This window comes from Salvia hispanica, chromosome 2 (genome assembly GCF_029641045.1).
Source record: "Salvia hispanica isolate PSC_SH4W2 chromosome 2, Shi_PSC_v1, whole genome shotgun sequence".
NCBI classification, from domain to species: Eukaryota; Viridiplantae; Streptophyta; class Magnoliopsida; order Lamiales; family Lamiaceae; genus Salvia; species Salvia hispanica.
Genome location: NC_142693.1, coordinates 13,962,995 through 13,983,170, shown reverse-complemented (window position 1 = coordinate 13,983,170; position 20,176 = coordinate 13,962,995). Strand labels below are relative to the sequence as shown.

The 20,176-nt window shown below is 35.2% G+C and overlaps 1 protein-coding gene across 4 annotated transcripts; it reads left to right on the top strand.

Annotated features, from left to right (window-relative positions):
• Positions 1–2,972: 2,972 nt before the first annotated feature.
• Positions 2,973–20,176, top strand: LOC125222573 (uncharacterized). Of its 4 annotated transcripts, none has more exons than XR_007176581.2 (16): positions 2,973–3,363; positions 3,553–3,650; positions 3,734–3,820; positions 3,888–3,981; positions 4,061–4,288; positions 4,657–4,799; positions 4,879–5,061; positions 5,141–5,231; positions 5,314–5,433; positions 8,922–9,026; positions 9,100–9,193; positions 18,480–18,865; positions 19,042–19,151; positions 19,235–19,321; positions 19,389–19,497; positions 19,655–20,176. XR_007176581.2 is itself a non-coding variant. In XM_048125286.2 (10 exons), the coding sequence occupies exons 1-9, from the start codon at positions 3,256–3,258 to the stop codon at positions 5,428–5,430; spliced, it is 1,149 nt and encodes a 382-aa protein (XP_047981243.1). In that variant the 5' UTR covers positions 2,973–3,255; the 3' UTR covers positions 5,431–5,433; positions 5,585–5,942. The 4 variants fall into 4 exon arrangements, 1 of the variants encoding a protein (XP_047981243.1); XR_007176580.2 differs by having other exon boundaries at positions 8,919–9,026; XR_007176582.2 differs by lacking the exons at positions 8,922–9,026; positions 9,100–9,193.

Genomic DNA, 20,176 nt, shown 5'->3' with positions numbered 1-20,176 from the left:
CACAACTTTAATCCATTATTTCTCACTCACCGGGAATTGGATTTGAGAAAATAAATATACCACGGTCATCTACTCCGAACGTAGATCGACACTATATTATTTAATTTCACAAAATTGAATATCTCGTTGAAATTATAATTGGTCAAAGTTCATTGACCGGGCATAGATTCCAACAGTTGAGCTATGATGAAGTGGAGGATGTTGATCCAAGTGGGGCTTACTTTGGTTTATACATTACTCTCGAATGTTCATCCAAACAAAACAAGGCATAGCATATAATATGAGGATGTATAGTTTGGCTACAAATAAAACGATTTTATGATACATAAACTAGAAAAATGTGAAATCTGTCTTCTTTGTTTACCATGAATTTTAGGATGTTGGGACTTTTGTACTTCCTATAACAGACTAACGAGATTTTGTAGTCAATATAACCCATTCGTGCCAGATTCTTTTTACTAGCATAAAGATTTTGGTACTTCTCATGTAATTTCGTTAGGAATTTCGTTAGGAATGTGATCAAATAAAATTCTAAATATTGTACAAACTTAAACTATAATCTGGATCATTGAAAAATATCAACAGATCACAAACAAACATCAACAGGAAAATGTCAACAGAATTTCAACGGTAGTCAATAATTGATGTTGTGTTGATATTGTTTTGATACGGTGTTGACATAAAAATCTTAAAATTTTACACTGTATTGATATTTTATTGAAACTGTGTTGAAGCTGTGTTGAGGAGTTTTGAGTTTATACAATATACTCCCTCCGTCCCGAATTAAGAGTCACTTTTTGTCATAAAAGTCCGTCACAGTTTAAGAGTCACTTTTAGAATTTTCCATATTTGGTTATACAATTTTACCCCATTCTTCATCAAAATTACATAAAAATGTCATTATAACATTAAAATAAATCAAAACAAAAATCAAAAGTCAAAAGGGACCCACCTTCAACCAACTCCACCATCTCACTTCATTTATTACACACTTTAATTCTTTCTAAAAATCCGAGCCATAACAATAAGTGACTCCAAATATGAAACAAATGGAGTATAAGTTTACATTTTATCACTGCCATGTCTTATCAACTTATAGGCAACCAAATTAGTCTTGCAGTATCTATATCTCACCACATATCTATATCCATGTTGTATATTGTTATTATCTATCTTAGAGAAGATAGATAATTGAATGGAGAGTTGTGGGTCTGTGGCATTTTTTGAGAGAGAATTGGAGAGGAGAAAAAGAGAGAATGATAGAAACGTTTTATTTAATTCATTATTTGAAATAATAATAAAAGACTTTGCTCATATTTATAATATATGTAGTTAGAAAAAAAAATCAAGTTCTAATAATTATAATAATTAATCATTATATAAGGTTAATAAAATTATCAGCTCACTTTTAAAATAAAGCAAAGTTTAGGTCTTTATTGCCCCATATATGTAGTGGAATCTAGTGGGGCCCTAACATTTGTTACTGATATTATATTCTCCCTCCGTTCCATGTTAATAGAAACATTTTTTATCGGCATGAAGTTTAAGAATAGTGTGTTAAATGGATGGTGAAAAAATAAGAGAGAATAAAGTAAGAATGATGAAGATATAATAAAGTAAAAGAGAGAATTACTTTTTGTCAAATATAAAACGACTCAATTAACTTGGAACTTTCAAAATAGAAAAGTGACTCTATTAACATGGAACGAAGGGAGTACTTTACTACTTTTATACTGACTCTGTCTCAATAAATATGAAACATTTGGTTTATGTCACTTGTGATAGTGTTGTTTACATTTTAAATGTGACAATCTAAAAAAGATATATTTACCGAATTCTACATTGCAGATTTATCATTTATGTTTTTGTGTACCTTTTTTTTTTTTTTACCTAAGTTATACTTTTTAGAATTACTAACTACTCCCTCCGTCCCGGCTAAGATGACACATTGCTTAGCCGGCACGAGACTTTAGGAATTATTGGTTAAAGTGTTTAATTGGAGAGAGAGAAGGTGAGTATAAGTATTAAAGTAGAGAGATAAAGAAAGAAGAATATTTTAATAGGAGTGAGAAAAGTGGTTGAGTGTATTAATTGGAGAGAGAAAGTTACCAAAAAAGGAAATGTGTCATCTTAGTTGGGACAAACTAAAAAGGAAAACGTGTCATCTTAAGCGGGACGGAGGGAGTAGTAAAATTTTAAAATGCCGATTATTTTTAAAAATAAATGTTTGCATAATTATTTCAATTAATATTTAATTTCATCATGAATATTTTGGGATGAAGAAGCATAGAAATATTATCAAAATAGTATTATGAACTTTTGAATTATTAATATAACATGGGAAAATTAAAAATTTATAATATTTTTGTTTATTCGAAAAGGATGAGTATGACACTGTATCATTTCCTATTTAAGACAATTAAGACAACTCATTGCTGTTTTTCTAAATGCTGACACTAGTTATAATGACAATTATACTGTATCATTTCCTATTTACATCTCTTGCAAATCCCTAATTATATTTTTTTACTTATTCAAATTAAGTGAAATATGAATGATAAAATTAAGAAATTGCAAAAATGAATTTAGCAATGGTGATCCATTATCGTTGATTTAGAGAGTTTTTTTTTTTTGTTTAAAATTCGATATAGAGTCAGTCCATTTATCAAATGTAAATTGCTTAAATAGTTCTTTAATTGTCATTGTCAAATTGCCAATACGCTTACTTTTTAGACCCAACCATAGAAATAGTACAAATTAAATAGGAGTGAATGGGAATTGCTATAACATACTTATAAACTTAATAAGTATCATTAGAGCCGCTATGTACCTAAAATACTGTAATAAAGTTAAAAATATGCGTATAAATGAGAAAGAAGTCAATATAGAAATTATTATTTTTATTGTGTTAATAGTTAATTTTGAATAAATAAATTCCATGTGACTGTGTGAGTAGATCATGACCGTACTCCTCTGTATACAGATCATTCCTACACACAGAACAGAGCTAAGATAGAAAGACAACCATTTCTCATGAATGCGGAAAAAGGAATCGGCAAAGAAAATTCAATGCGGACGACTTCGAAAGATTCTAGGGCAAAATTTCCCAATTCTGCCATTATAAGTATTGAGAACTGTCGCCACTGCACATTTCGAAACCATCCAAACCACAGCACCGGCGAGTTCAGATTTCAGAAGAAGGAACACCGAATTAGATAAAATTTCCGGTGTTGGATATCTGAATACTAGACAGAAATGGCGGTTGAAGCATCCCTAGGTAATTCTGTGGCGTCCTCATCGGCAAAGAACGTTAAATCAACCGGAAAATCGGATGTCGGTAGCCAAGTAGTATATTGCCATCAGGTAAGTCCTATTCATACCGAAAACTCCTGATTCATTTTTTTTATTTATAGTATTTCATTTAAGCTGGGATGGATCTGATCATTGAGCTGCAGAATTTCAATTCACTCTTAAATTCATATAGCCGTGGAGATGAATGTGCCTAAATTGGTTTTTCGTTTCTTTTTCTCACATGTAAACTCAATGCTGCAGTGTCGTCAAAAAACTAGGGCTCCCGCAGCAGCATGCAGGAATCTTACGAAGAAGAAACCCTGTTCAGTAAAGTTATGTCGCAGATGCCTATGGAACAGGTTCTGAACGTTTTCTGTTTACTAGGATTAGCTCTTGATTTAGGTACTCGAAATGGCAAGTGAATTGAAGTTCTTGGATCCAGGTACCGTGAAGAGGTGGAGGAAGTAGCTAGTTTGGAGGAATGGAAGTGCCCGAAATGCAGGGGCGCTTGCAACGGCAGTGTGTGCTTGTGAGTTTTCTGACTTATTTATCCATGATCGTCTGGTGTTTTACTATTTAACATCCGTGTCGTTCAGGAAGAAAAGAGGCCTTCAACCCATGGGTGTACTTACCAATGCAGCAAAAGCGACTGCCGAGATGCCAACTGCTGAGGGTTCAGATAATGGAAAGGTTGGTAATGCCATGAATGGGTCTCTGGAAAATGTAGGCACCTTAAAGATAACAATTGCTGATTTTGTGATGTTGACAGGATTTATTATCTCCTAGAAAGAAAGGGAAGGAAAGTTTGGATGCAGATGATAATACCTCTTCAACGAGAATGAAGCATTCTAAATTGGCAGAAACCAGCCAGACTATTCCTAAAGAAATTGTGCTGCCAGAGGGAACAGATTTGAGCAGTGTGGCTGGCATTGATGTACCTGCAGAAGATGTTAGAAATGCTTTGGAGTTTCTTGAATTCTGTTATGTTTTTGGAGAGGCAAGTGACTCTACTCATATAGTAGTAATTAGCAGATGCTTATGATTATTTGAAACAAGCTATTATCATGCATATGGATTTCCTATTACAAATGCGCTGCATCTCCCATTTTCAATCTTTTTAGGTTGCTGTCCTTATCTAGGTATTCATAAACATTCAACTCACATATGAACCCAATATTCTCAGTGCTTATTGTATTCATGTAGGATATTGATTTCTGGTTTACGATTAGTTGTTCTTCTGTTTGAAATGTTTTCTCGTTAGTAATCACTATTTCCAATCAGCATCTCCGTATTATATAATTACAAGTACCTTTATCGCTATGGATTTACTTATCTTTATGGTTTGCTTCCTCTAATGTGCAACAGATCCTAAAATTGAAAGATGGGGAAGCATTATGTGTCCTCCGAGATATATTTCATGGGCGAACTGCAAAGCATGGAAGATCATGTCCGGCTATCCTGTTTCATGTACACCTGCTATCAGTAATTAATGAGGAAGAGGGAGAGAAGTATGTCCCTTGATTTAGTAACAATTGACAAGTCAGAATTTATTATGCTGGAATAAATGCTTTTCCATTTTGTGTATAGGGTTGCGAAGCCGAATCCGAACTCGTGGTTCAGTGTGCTAAAGAAATGCTTTGCTGAATCTGAACATGTTCTTAAAATGTTGGGGAAGCATTATTTAGAGAAGGCTGCCGACCATGACGCTTTAAATGCTTCAGAAATGCTTAGGGTCTTAAATCTACTATGCATTCATGCTCTTGGCACGAAGTAAGAATCTTTCTGTTTTATGTTATACATGCCACTCCCTCTTTAATTCTCACCTTGATTGATTTTCTTTTATTCACAGAAAGCTAAGAAATTGGATAAAACATCAAAAAACACAATTTGACCCAAAGGCAGAAGAAGCTATGCATAAGGTTTTTGAAGCAAAAGGCGAGGTAATTAAACATTGTCATCAGTAAACACACCAGCTGTGAAACTAGACTTATGTCAGATTTCTTCCTCTTCTCTTTGAAGCAGAAAATAAAAGAGGACGCTGCCAAAGCTATTGATGCTAGGGATCAATTGTTTCTCTTAATAGATCTGCTGCAGAGCAAGCTCATGGAAAGCTGCTCGAGTCAGAGGCAATGCTTTTGAAGCGTAAGTTCTGTAATATTTTTACTAATTTTTATTGTTAAACACGGGTCCGTGTTTGTGTGTCTGTGTGAAGAGATTCAATTCCATTTCTACAACAAATGCATCACTCGGGGATTGAATCCCATACATGAAAATTCCATTTTTTGTAATGCAGTTAATTTCAAGACGAATGTGGTTATCTATATCATTATATGCTCCGGGTGTGTTCTTCCATTCTTACGAATGTGGTTATCTATATCATTATATGCTCCGGGTGTGTTCTTCCATTCTTACATGATATGTAATTCTCACTACGGACCCAACTCCTATATATGTAGAGAGCTAGAGAGTGTTAGAGTACATGTGATTGGTGCCGTAAAAGAACAGAAGAAAAACAAAAGATAGAATAGAAAAATCTCTAATCGCAAGAGGCATGATCATAGACGCTGATCTCTAAAATTATATTTTTGATCAATGCAACAGAGGAAACATAGTCTTATAAATAAAATACTAACAAACCTTAATGCAAGCCTAGACCCAACCTAATCAACTAAATATCAGAACACAAACATTACATAACATCTCTATCTAATCTACTGCATCTCTATTAACTGCGGCACTATGTCAAAACAGGCATGTACACAAAGGTGGAAGAAAATATTAGAAACGACCCAAATCTGCCACAGTCATATTATAAACTTGAAAAACTCGTAAATCAGTTCCCTCCAATCTTAAACCCTAGCTCAGAGATAATTAGCAACAATAGAGAGTTTCAGCCACTACAACCACTGCACCTATTAAGAGATGTTGGCAATGGCATTGTGGTTGAAACAGGAGGTAGCGAGGTAGGGCCGGTAAAATGGATACCCGCTGGAGAGCTAGAGAGTGATAGAGTACATGTGATTGGCGCCGTAAAAGAACAGAAGAAAAACAAAAGATAGAATAGAAAAATCTCTAATCGCAAGAGGCATGATCATAGACGCAGATCTCTAAAATTATATTTTTGACCAATGCAACGTAGGAAACATAGTCTTATAAATAAAATACTAACAAACCTTAATAAAAGCCTAGACCCACATCAACCGAACAATAGTTTAACCTAATCAACTAAATATCAGAAGACAAACATTACAGAATATAAACATAAGATCTCTATCTAATCTACTGCATCTCTATTAACTGCGGCACTATGTCAAAACAGGCATGTACACAAAGGTGGAAAAAATATTAGAAACGACCCAAATCTGCCACAGTCATATTATAAACTTGAAAAACTCGTTAATCAGTTCCCTAGCTCAGAGATAATTAGCAACAATAGAGAGTTTCAAGCCACTACAACCACTGCACCTATTAAGAGATGTTGGCAATGGCATTGTGGTTGAAACAGGAGGTAGCGAGGTAGGGCGGGTAAAATGGATACCCGCTGGATTTTTTTCTTTTTTAGGGCGAACATAAAATATGTACTCCCTCTGTCCATGGGCGGATCTACCTTGAGCAAAGGAGGGGTAAATGTCCCACCTCATATATTCCAACACATGTATATATTACCTATTATATGTTTATTTCTTTTATTCTCTAGCATGCCCCTTCTCATATTCTCAAAATTCTTTCATATGTAAAGTTCCCCTCGCTACTACAAATTCCTGCCTCCATCCACCCAGTGTATATGTCACACTTGAGAAATACACGGTATCTTAATGCATCTATAATTTAATTTTGGTTGATGCAATCAATAAAACGTTTTTCAGAAACTCATACATGGAAAGCGTAACTAGTTTTCAAATTCGTAAGTCATTTATTCTTTCTTATAATTGTAGCTGTAGGCCTTTGGACAAAGGTGACGGAGAGAGTTATAAATCATGGTGACCTTATCAATGTATATAGGAGTATTATAATTACCTAAGCGAGAGAAAATAGTGACGATGGTAGAAGCAAATTTCAATCGCTAAATTAAGTTTTTACTCTCTATTCCCTTTGTCACTAAAAGTAGTCTCCTTTTTCTGTTTTGGTTAGTCCTACAAAATTAGCCCATTTCCCTGTTTGGCAACTTTTTCACTCTTATGGGGTGGGTCTCATTCTTCACAAATAATACTTCAGTCACTTTTTCCTTGTATCTCTTTTGTACTTTAACAATTTTGTATTAAAAACCGTTTCGTTCCGAAGTTCCTAATTTTAGGGGACAGTTGATTGCAAAAAAATTTGTTGTATCATAAAAATGAATAAAAAAATAAATAGTATTAAAGTTAGATGAAGTTTCATATATTTAAATAGATTTTGATACAACTAATTTCTTATTATAATATACATAACTAAATTATCTTTATATTATAATATAATATTATGAATGTTTTTATAAATTTTTCTTGTTAAAATACACATTTTTAGAATGTAAAAAAAAATATTCAAACCAAAATTTTTAAATTAAATATTCATGTTACAACTTAGATTTCTTTTTCCATCTTAAAATTTTTATTCCATGTAATAACTTAATTATATATCCTACTAAAATACTCCATGACTAGAAATGGATGGGATGATGACATGAACACTCAAACTCTTGATGATTTCTAAAACCCATGAGGCTACAAGAGGCATTTCAACGGAGGGAACACTATTTACATATTCCTTGAATGCGTCTCACTAGAAGTAAATACGCATTTGCCTAATGCGTTTTTGTCATATTTACAAGTAAAAAATTGTTCTCCTTTTGGAAATCTATATTTTGTTTTCACCCTAAATTACAAACAAGCCGCTGCTACCTGCACCCGAAAATGCGTCGTTAATTGTGTATTTGGAATATGGCCTTCAGCTGAGGGAGCACTAATTAAGCGTTCCTTGAATGCGTATTTGGAGTATGACGAATCTGGAATACGCATTTAAAGAATGCGTTTCATTAGAAGTAAACGCATTTACCCTATTATAAGTCAAAATAATATTCCCCTTTCAGAAATCTATGTTATATTTTTTTCTCTAAATTACAAAAAAGTTGTGGGTCCCTTCACCCAAAAAAATGAGATTTCCCCTACCCTCATATGCCCCGAATACCAGCAGCGGGTACCCACCACACCCACAATTTTCTTGAAATAACCCTTTCTATTTCATTATTGGGATGATTAGTCCTGAAAATTACAGGTCAATTTCATGCATGCGAGCACTTTGCAATGTGCTGCATGAGAATTGTCTTAACATAATAGCTCTCCAGAATGTTTGGTCTCCTATTGCTTGTATCCTCAACCTTGATTTTTCAGCATACCTATTAATCAATCTTTTGACCTTTCTATAAATTTCAATGCTGAGTGGGAGTCAAAACCACTGTAGTATTGTGTTGTGTAACTAATAGTATTTACATGGCTTTGCTTATCGCATAACCTCTCCAACTTGTCAGCAAAGTATGATTCTGGCATAATAAATTACAATTGTAGCTTCAACTTTTGATAATACAGTTTATGAAATCTATGCGGGAACAAAAACTTGTCTAAGCTTTTGATGCCCTCTATCATTTAAATCAGTAGATCAGACAGCTGATGCTACAAGAGTAGAGCCCATCTTCACAGAGTGCAGTGGTCATATGTATTGGAAATGTAAATGTGCTGATGAATCTGATGTACTGCATCAAGGTAAGTAACACGGCAAATGTTTTATTGTATCATTTGCAGTTGATCATGGCTAATTATAATCTACTACTGCTAGATGTTGGGAAAGAGGATACTCTTACCTTAAATGAAAAATGGTTTGCACTCGGTGCGGAAGGGAAATAAGAAATTGTGAAGAATATTACTGCAAGGTAAACTATCTTCTCATTTAAGTTTAGTGGATTTTTCTAGTTGCATTTTTAAAATTACGGTCAGCAACACAGAACACTATCAGAAAACTTATAAGTACACAAGATTAATTCTGACAGTTGTGAATCGTAAAGATGCCCGGGAAGAATAAGCACTACAACAAAAAGAACGGCTAAGGACATTTTAAATACTAATAAGGACGCTAATTTATGTGTCCAAAGTAAATTTAGGAGACACAACTAGAAGAGTCCTAGAAAACAAAAGATTAAGATAATTTTCCCTCAACTTAGACACGCTTCCTTTTGGGATCTAAATTATGATTATTTTAAAAAAATTCAAACCATAGTAGCTGCGTCTCAATTTTTGTGTCTTTAAAAGATAAGTTTTTTTTTGTTGTGATGGAAGTTATAGGAGTTACTCAGCTGTGGCTGTTATTAGTTTTTTTGACTTGTAAATATGGACATTTTGCTGATGCGTATTTACTTCTAGTGGGACGCATTCTTGAATGGCATATATAAATACGTAATTAGTGCTCCTTCAGGTGAACACGTAATGGCTTTGCTCCATCTTTGCTGGAAATGACACACCTTTGATTTTCGAAAGTCACACTCATTCCCTTCTCCACCAACTATCCTACACTTAGAAGGTTTTGGTCTAATTTGGAAAAAAAATACACATCAGATAATAGCTTCATACCTTCAGTTCCTTCAAGCAATACATATTGCATTTGCCTTACCTGCAGCTATCCAGCCCTACCTCCTGTTTCAACGACAATGCAGTTGCAAACATCTCTTAATAGGTGCAGTGGTTGTAGTGGCTTGAAACTCTCTATTGTTGCTAATTCTCTTTCAGCTACGGTTTAAGATTGGAGGGAACTGATTAACGAGTTTCGCTATAGCCTCTTGCGATTAGAGATTTTTCTATTTTATCTTTTGTTTTTTCTGTCCGGCGCCAATCACATGTAATCTATCACTCTCTAGCTTTCTACATATATAGGGGTTAGTTCCATATTGAGAATTACATTTTATGTAAGAATGAGAGAACACCACCCGGAGCATATAATATTTTAATGATCAATCACCACATTCGTCGTGATATTATCTGCATTACATAAAATGGAATTTTCATCTATGGGATTCAATCCCGGAGTGATGCATTTGTCGTCGATCTCCATGCTCATGTACTCAATTTAAATAAGGATTCTCATTTGAATCTCTTCCAACACACACACACACACAAACACGAACCCGTATTTAACAATAAAAAGTAGCATAAATATTACAGAACTTATCAAGTCAACACAATTTGAACGTTTGGCTGGTTTTCACTGGCAGCACAATTTCTTCACGAATAGTGTGGCTAGTTTGAGCCAGTTTAGAATGTTTCATTCTCTTCGAAGAGGTATTATCATCTACATCCAAACTTTAATTTCTTCCTTCCCTTTCTTCATTTCTTTCGGAAGAACAACATTAGATAAAAAATAATGCGGCAGATCACAAAATCAGCAACTGTTATTTTAAAGATGCCTACATTTTCCAGATACCCATTGATAGTATGATTTGTCCCGTGCAGTGTGTGTGTGCAGACTATCAAACAGGTCCAGAGGATTCATTCAACCACTAGGCCTAGGAACTCTCTAACTAATACTCCCTCCGTCCCGCTTTAGCAGTCCCATTGACTTTTCTGCCCTCTTTTTGTAAAAATGATAAAAATAGTTAAAGTGGAGAAATGGTAAAGTAAGAGAGACAATTATGTAGATAAAACTCTTCTCTATATTATTCTCTCTCTTAATTTACCATTTCTCTTTTTTAACTATTTTTTTATCATTTTTACAAAAAGATGGCAGAAAAGTCAATGAGACTGCTAAAGCGGGACGGAGGGAGTATTAATCACTATCAAAACCTTAACTCATTTACTATTGGCTAGTATAGGGTAAAGATCGATCCCACAAGATGGAGGTGTAAGCAAGTGTTCAGAGGACTGGGAGGGGTCGGCTGCTGCCACGCAATTCATGGGTTAATACTTGTTTAACTACTAGACTAAGAGGAAATTAAGAAATGACTAATCTATCTACTAGACCTAGGGTACATAGAAAGTACGTAAGCATGCATGGCTAACGGAAATGAGGTTTAACTAAAGAAATTTAGCAAGTTAAGTACCAAACCAAGTAACTGGGTTTCCGAATACAGTTAGACAATACGTAAACATGCAGTGGGGACCATTTTCTCGATTAAGCTATAGCGACAGAAAAGCTGCAAAAAGTAAACCAATGCCCGTGACAGATTTGATCTCTAACTAACTTCTACCTTTAGCTTCTCCAACGATCCAGATAAGCAGATGTGAAAACATAGCATCAAGAACATGAAAACAGAGTAAACACAGATCCGACTTCAAACATTATGATTGCGCACAAAACAACTAGATCTGAGCTACTAAGCCACTAAAACAAGCAGAAACAATAAACATTCATAACCATACAAAATTCAGAACATCACATCTCATATCCACAACTTCTATCAACAATCCAACATACAATCAAAACAGTAACAACTCCAATACGTCATATCCATACCCTCAACTCCGATTCAACAGATCCTCAACAAATCAAACCCGATCAACCCGATCTCTACTCCAATTCAAATATCAATTGCGAAAAACATCCAAATCAGTAAATACCAACAATCAAAACATCTAAAACAACTAAACAGAAAACATAAACTTCCATAGCAACGATACGTAAGGTTCAATATGGAAATGATAAACACTGAGCTTCTAAAACGTCGAAGTCTCGGCTCAAAACAACGGAAAACAGTAAATTGTATCTTCGCCTTTCACAAGGACGGTGTTACACCACTGGAAATGAACTAGACTACCACCAATCTCCCAGAATTTACCCAATAAGTGCTTAAGTGTGTAGTGAAATGTGTGTGAAATGATGAGCTAAGAGCGGAAAAGTGAAGGTGATGAATGATGATTCATTCTTCGATCTCTCTTCATGTTGTCTCTTTTTATAGCTGAGCTCGAACTTCTTGGGTAATTCTTATGTTGAATTGTCGATTTTTCCCTCCTAGAAAGTCCTTCAAAGAGATATTTTATGCTCCTAGCTGCTTCCTCGATCTCCTCGGTCAGGTTGTAGACTGGCTTCTTCACTACATTTTCCTCCGATTTCCTATGCTTGGTGGATTTTTACTTTAATTTTCCTGACCTGGCAGATTTCCTCTGCTCGGTCGGGTTGCTGAAGGAAAAATCCACCAAGCAGAGGAAATCAGAGGAAAATGGAGTGAAGAAGCCGGTCTACAACCTGACCGAGGAGATTGAGGAAGCAGCTGGGAGCGGAAAATATCTCTTTGAAGGACTTTCTAGGACGGCAAAATCGACAATTCAGCAGAAGAATTACCAAGAAGTTTGAGCTTCAGCTATAAAAAGAGACAACATGAAGAGAGATCGAAGAATGAATCATCATTCATCACCTTCACTTTTCCGATCTTAGCTCATCACTTCACACACATTTCACTACACACTTAAGCACTTATTGGGTAAATTCTGGGAGATTGGTGGTAGTCTAGTTCATTTCCAGTGGTGTAACACCGTCCTTGTGAAAGGCAAAGATACAATTTACTGTTTTCCGTTGTTTTGAGCCGAGACTTCGACGTTTTAGAAGCTCAGTGTTTATCATTTCCGTATTGAACCTTACGTATCGTTGCTATGGAAGTTTATGTTTTCTGTTTAGTTGTTTCAGATGTTTTGATTAAACGTATTTACTGATTTGGATGCTTTTCGCAATTGATTTTGAATTGGAGTAGAGATCGGGTTGATCGGGTTTGATTTGTTGAGAATCTGTTGAATCGGAGTTGAGGAGTATGGATCTGACGTATTGGAGTTGAAACTGTTGTTGATTGGATGTTGGATTGTTGATTGGAGTTGTGGATGTGAGACGTGATGTTCTGAATTTTGCATGGTTATGAATGTTTATTGTTTCTGCTTGTTTTACTTGGCCTAGTAGTTCAGATCTAGTTGTTCTGTGCGCAATCATAATGTTTGAAGTCAAATTTGTTTTCATTTTCTTGATGCTCTGTTTTCACCTCTGTTTATTTGGATCGTTGGAGAAGATGAAGGAAGAAGTTAGTTAGATATCAAATCTGTCACTAGCATTGGTTCGCTTTCAGCAGCTTTTCGCTATAGCTTAATCGGGAAAATGGTCCCCACTGCATGTTTACGTATTGTCTAACTGTGTTCGGAAACCCGTTTACATGGTTTGGTACTTTACTTGTTAAATTTCTTTAGTTAAACCTCATTTCCGTTAGCCATGCATGCTTACGTACTTTCTATGTACCCTAGGTCCAGCTGATAGATTAGTCATTTCTTAATTTCCTCTTAGTCTAGTAGTTAAACAAGTCTTAACCCATGAGTTGCGTGGCAGCAGCCGACCCCTCCCGAGTCCTCTGAACACTTGCTTACACCTCCATCTTGTGGGATCGATCTTTACTAGCCAATAGTAAATGGGTTAAGGTTTTGATAGTGATTAAGATTAGTTAGAGAGTTCCTAGGCCTAGTGGTTGAGTGAATCCTCTGGACCTGTTTGATAGTGATCTGTACCCTGTACACACACACTGCACGAGGCAAATCATACTATCAATGGGTATCTGGAGAATGTAGGCATCTTTAAAATAACAGTTGTTGATTTTGTGATCTGCTGCATTATTTTTTTATCTAATGTTGTTCTTCTGAAAGAAAGGAAGAACGGGTAGGAAGAAAGGAAAGTTTGGATGTAGATGATAATACCTCTTCGAAGAGAATGAAACTTTCTAAACTTGCTGAAACCAGCCATACTATTCGTGAAGAAATTGTGTTGCCAGTGGAAACCAGCCAAACATTCAAATTGTGTTGACTTGATAAGTTCTGTAATATTTATACTACCTTTTATTGTTAAATACGGGTCCGTGTTTGTGTGTGTGTGTGTGTTGGAAGAGATTCAAATGAGAATCCTTATTTAAATTGATTACATGAGCATGGAAATCGACGACAAATGCATCACTCTGGGTTTGAATCCCATAGATGAAAATTCCATTTTACGTAATGCAGATAATATCACGACGAATGTGGTGATTTATATCATTAAAATATTATATACTCCGGGTGGTGTTCTCCCATTCTTACATAAAATGTAATTCTAACTATGGAACTAACTCCTATATATGTAGAAAGCTAGAGAGTGATAGATTACATGTGGTTGGCGCCGGATAGAAAAAACAAAAGATAAAATAGAAAAATCTCTAATCGCAAGAGGCTATAGCGAAACTCGTTAATCAGTTCCCTCCAATCTTAAACCGTAGCTGAAAGAGAATTAGCAACAATAGAGAGTTTCAAGCCACTACAACCACTACACCTATAAAGAGATGTTTGCAACTGCATTGTCGTTGAAACAGGGGGTAGGGCTGGATAGCTGCAGGTAAGGCAAATGCAATATGTATTGCTTGAAGGAACTGAAGGTATGAAGCTATTATCTGATGTGTATTTTTTTTCCAAGTTAGACCAAAACCTTCTAAGTGTAGGAAAGTTGATGGAGAAGGGAATGAGTGTGACTTTCGAAAATGAAAGGTGTGTCATTTCCAGCAAAGATGGAAAATTTCTCTTCAAAATTCTAATGGAAAATAAAGTCTTTGCATTTGATCCTTCAAAAAGAGGGAGCACAGTCATTACGCGTTTACCAAGGAACACTAATTACTCATTCCTTGAATGCATATTCGGAATACGAGGTATTTTATATTTATATATGCCATTCAAGAATGCGTCCCACTAGAAGTAAATACGCATCAGCCAAATGTCCATATTTACACGTCAAAAAATATTCCCCTTTCAGAAATCTAAGTTTTATTTTCGCCCTAAATTACGAAAGAGCAGCCGGTACCTGCACCCGAAAATGCGTCCTTGAATGTGTATTTGGAATAGGACGTTCAGCTAAGGGAGCTCAAATTTCGCGTTCCTTGAACACATATTTGAAATACAGCATATCTGGAACACGCATTTCAAGAATGTGTCTCATTAAAAGGAAATACACATTTTCCAAATGCGGTTTTTTCCATATTTATAAGACAAAATAATATTCCCCTTTCAGAAATCTATGTTTTATTATTTCTTATTTTTGCCCTAAATTACAAAAAATCCGCGGGTATGTCACCCAAAAAATCGAAATTTCCCCTACCCTCATTTGATGCCCCGAATACCAGCAGCGCGGGTATCCATACCCGATGTATCATTTCCTATTTACATCTCTCGCGATCCCTATTTATATATATTTTTTTACTTATTCGAAAAAAAATAGTATTACCGGTTGCAATTATGACAACTCATTGTCTGCCGACACTAGTTATAACGACAATTGTCATATGTATCATTTCCTATGTATATCTTATTCAAACAAGAAAAGTATTATCGGTTGCAATTATGACAACTCATTGTTGCTTTCTGACAATGCGAACAATAGTTAAAAATTACCGTATATAACTCTCGCAATTCTCCACTAACAATACTTTAAAAACTTTTCTATCTAGCTTTCTATCTATAGATTATCTATCTATCTATCTATCTATCTATCTCTTACTTTATCAATTATACATTCAAACTCATGTCAAACCAAATTCATACTTTTCAAGGCCAGAGGGAGTATAAATTATAGCATGGCACAGTTGGTTTACCCTTTAGTCTTGTTGCTTTGAGGCTGTCGGTTTGTATCCCGGCTCCTATGATCTATGGTACTCCCTCCGTCCCAAGGGAGATGACCCATTTCTTGGGCGGCACGAGATTTTATATAACTTTATATTGTGTGTCAAGTGGAAAGAATAAAGTAGAGATAAAAGTGTTTTCATTTTGAATAATAGTCATCTTAGTTGGATAAACTAAAAAGGAAAGTGGGTCATCTTCAGTGGGACGAAGGGAGTAGTATTTTTATACTATCACTATAATATTTTATGCTCCTTAATTATTTTACATTTTTCTTAATATTTCGTATTTTTATTCATTTTATGTGAAAATGTACTTTTTATAATAACTACTTCCTACTCCGTTCACGAAAAATAATTTTATTTGTGAACATATATTTTAATGAGAAATTAGTAAATTAAGAGATGGGGTGAAAAAGTAGATTAAATAGGATAGTAAAAAGAGAAAAAGTAATAGAGAAAAGATAAAGATTGGTAAGAGGGAAAATGAGAAAATGTGAATAAAGTATGAGATAATGTTTCCATTTAATGAAATAAGGCTATTTTTCTTTGACACACAAAAATGATAAAATGGGACTATTTTTTTTTAGTGACTGGATGAAATATATATTTACCAAATTATATATTGCAGATTTATCATTTATGTTTTTGTTTAGATTTTTTTTACGTGAATTATACTTTTTAGAATTATGATTATTTACAAAATTCTACATTACAGATTTATAATATGTGGTATCATGATATATGTATTAGTAAAATTTTAAAATGTTGATTAGTTTTAAAAATAAATCTTTGCAATCTTTGCATAGTTATTTCAGTTAGAATTTAATTCCATCATGATTTTTTTTGGTTGAAGAAGCATAGAAGAATTATGAAAATAGTATTATAAAATTTTGAATCATTAATATAATATGCGAAAATTAAAGAATTTATATAGTTTTTTTGCTAATTCGAAAAGGAAGAGTATTACCGGTTGCATTTAAGACAACTATTTGTTGCTTCCTCGATCTCCTTCACTTCATTTTCCTCCGATTTCCTCTGCCTGGTGGATTTTTCCTTCAGTTCCCTGACCTGGTTGATTCTCTACGCACCTAAACTTAAAACGTGTATTAGTTTATGGAAATCGTAGAATTTAACCTCATATAGATGCAAGAAATTGGCCTTATCACCCATTCATGGCATTACCAACCTTTCCAGTCGCTTTTGCTGCCCTGGTAAGTACACCCATGGGTTGAAGGCCCCTTCTCCTCCTGAATGACACGGATGTAAAATAGTAAAACACCGGACAATCATGGATAAATAAGTCAGAAAACTCACAAGCACACACTGCAGTTGCAAGCGCCCCTGCATTTCGGGCACTTCCATTCCTGCAACCTAGCTACTTTCTCCACCTCTTCACCGTACCTGGATCCAGGAACTTCAATTCACTTTCCACTTTGAGTACCTAAATCAAGAGCTAATCCTAGTAAACAGAAAACGTTTAGAACCTGTTCCATAGGCATCTGCGACATATCTTTACTGAACAAGGTTTCTTCTTCGTAAGATTCTTGCATGCTGCCGCGGGAGCCCTGGTTTTTTTACGACACTGCAGCAATGAGTTGTCATGTGAGAAAAAGAAACGAAAACCAGTTTAGGCACATTCATTTCCACAGACCACAGCTATATAAATTTAAGAGTGAAGTGAAATTCTGCAGCTCAATGACCAGATCAATCCAAGCTTAAATGAAATACTATAAATAAAAAAAATGAATCAGGAGTTTTCGGTATGAATAGGACTTACCTGATGGCAATATTCCCCTTTAGGAAATTGTGAAGAATATTACTACAAGGTAAACTATCTTCTTATTTAAGTTTTGTGGGTTTTTCCTAGTTGCATTTTTAAAATTATGGTCAGCACCACAGAACACTATCGGAAAACTTATAAGTACACAAGATGAATTCTGACAGTTGTGAATCTTAAAGATGCCTGGGGAGAATATGCACTCATAGAAATTAGTATGCACTACAACAAAAAGAACGGCTAAACAAATTTTTAATACTAATAAGGACACTAATTTGTGTGTCCAAACTAAATAGAAGAGTCCTAGAAAACAAAAGATTAAGATAATTTGCTCTCAACTTAGACACGCTTCCTTTTGGGTTCTAAATTTTGATTATTTTTAAAAAAAATTCAAATGATAGTCGCTACGTCTCAATTTTTGTTTCCTTAATAAATAAGTTTTTTTTGTAGTGATGGAAGTTATAGGAGTTACTCAGCTGTGGCTGTTATGACTGATAAATTGCTTAAATTGTTCTTCGATTGTAATTGCCAATACCCTTAATTTTTTAGACTCAATTATGGAAATAGTACTAATTAAATTGGGTTAGTGAATGAGAATTATAAGATTTAAGCTTAATAAGTATCATTAGAGCCATTATGTCACTAAAATACAGTAATACTACTAATAAAGTTAAAAAATATGCGTATAATAATGAAGTCAATATAGAATTTTCTTTTTGTGTGTTAATAGTTAATTTTGAATGAATAAATTCAGTGTGATATATTATTATTGTACGCCTCTGTTTACAGATCATTCCTACACACAGAAAGAGCTAAGATAGAAAGGCAACCATTTCTCTTAAAGGCGGGAAAAGGAATCGGCAAAGAAAATTTAATGCAGATGACTTTGAAAGATTCTAGGGAAAAATTTCCCAATTCTGCCAATATAAATATTGAGAACTGTCACCGCTGCACATTACGAAACCATCAGAACCACAGCGCCGGCAAGTTTAGATTTCAGAATGAAGGAAAATTTCCAGTGTTGGATATCTAAATACTACACAGAAATGGCGGTTGAAGCATCCCTAGGTAGTTCCGTGCAATCTCCGTCGGCAGAGAACGTTAAATCAACCGGAAAATCGCCTGCCGGTAGCCAAGTTTGTAATTCTGGTGACGGAGTATATTATTGCCATCAGGTAAGTCCTGTTCATACTGAAAACTCCTGATTCATTTTTTGTATTTATAATATTTCATTTAAGCTTGGATGGATCTGGTCATTGAACTGCAGAATTTAACTTCACTCTTAAATTCATATAGTTGTGGACATGAATGTGCCTAAACTGGTTTTCGTTTCTTTTTCTCGCATGTAAAGTCATTGCTGCAGTGTCGTCAAAAAACCAGGGCTCCCACAGCAGCATGCAAGAATCTTGTGAAGAAGAAACCATGCTCAATAAAGATATGTTGCAGATGCCTATGGAACAGGTTCTAAACGTTTTCTGTTTACTTGGATTAGCTCTTGATTTAGGTACTCGAAGTGGCAAGTGAAATGATGTTCTTGGATTCAGGTACGGTGAAAAGGTGGAGGAAGTAGCTAGTTTGGAGGAATGGAAGTGCCCGAAATGCAGGGGCGTTTGCAATGGCAGTGTGTGCATGTGAGTTTTCTGACTTATTTATCCATGATCGTTTGGTGTTTTAATATTTAACATCCGTGTCATTCAGGAAGAGAAGGGGCCTTCAACCCGTTGGTGTACTTACAAGTGCAGCAAAAGCGACTGGATTCTCTCCCGTCACCAAGATGTCAACTGCTGAGGGTTCAGCTAATGGAAAGGTTGGTAATGCCATGAATGGGTCTCTGGAAAATGTAGGCACCTTAAAGATAACAATTGCTGATTTTGTGATCTGCCGCATTATTTTTTTTTTAATGTTGTGTGATAAGGGGGTTAAATTCTATGATTTCTGTTAACTAATACACGTTTTAAGTTTAGGTGCGTAGACAATCTGCCAGGTCAAGGAAACGTATGGAAAAATCTACCAGGCAAAGGAAATAGAAAGAAAATGGAGTGAACGAGTCAACGACAACCTGACCCAGGAGATTGAGGAAGCAGATGTGAGTGGAAAAGTATCTTTTTGAAGGACTTTCTTGGAGGGCAAAATCGACAATTCAGTAGAGAAATTACCCTTGGAAGTTCAAGCCTCAACTATAAATAGTGACAACATGAAGAGAGGCGATCATCATCGATCATCATTCACAGTTCACTTTTCACTCTTAGCTCATCACTTCACACACATTTCTCTGCGCACTTAGCAATTATGGGTTAAATTCTGGGGATACGTGGTGGCCTAGTTAAAATTCTGTGGTGTAACACTGTCCTTGTGAAGGGCGAAGATACAATTTACTGTTTTCTGTCGTTTTGAGCCGAGACTTCGACATTTTAGAAGCTCGGCGTTTATCACTTCCGTGTTGAACCTTAAATATCGTAGTTATGGAAGTTTATGTTTTCTGTTTA

Coding starts and splice junctions, on each gene's coding strand:
- LOC125222573 (XM_048125286.2), top strand. CDS start 3,256: ATGGCGGTTGAAGCATCCCTAGGTAATTCTGTGGCGTCCTCATCGGCA. Junction 3,982..4,060: donor AGGGTTCAGATAATGGAAAG/GTTGGTAATGCC, acceptor TGATGTTGACAG/GATTTATTATCTCCTAGAAA. Junction 4,800..4,878: donor AATGAGGAAGAGGGAGAGAA/GTATGTCCCTTG, acceptor TTTTGTGTATAG/GGTTGCGAAGCCGAATCCGA.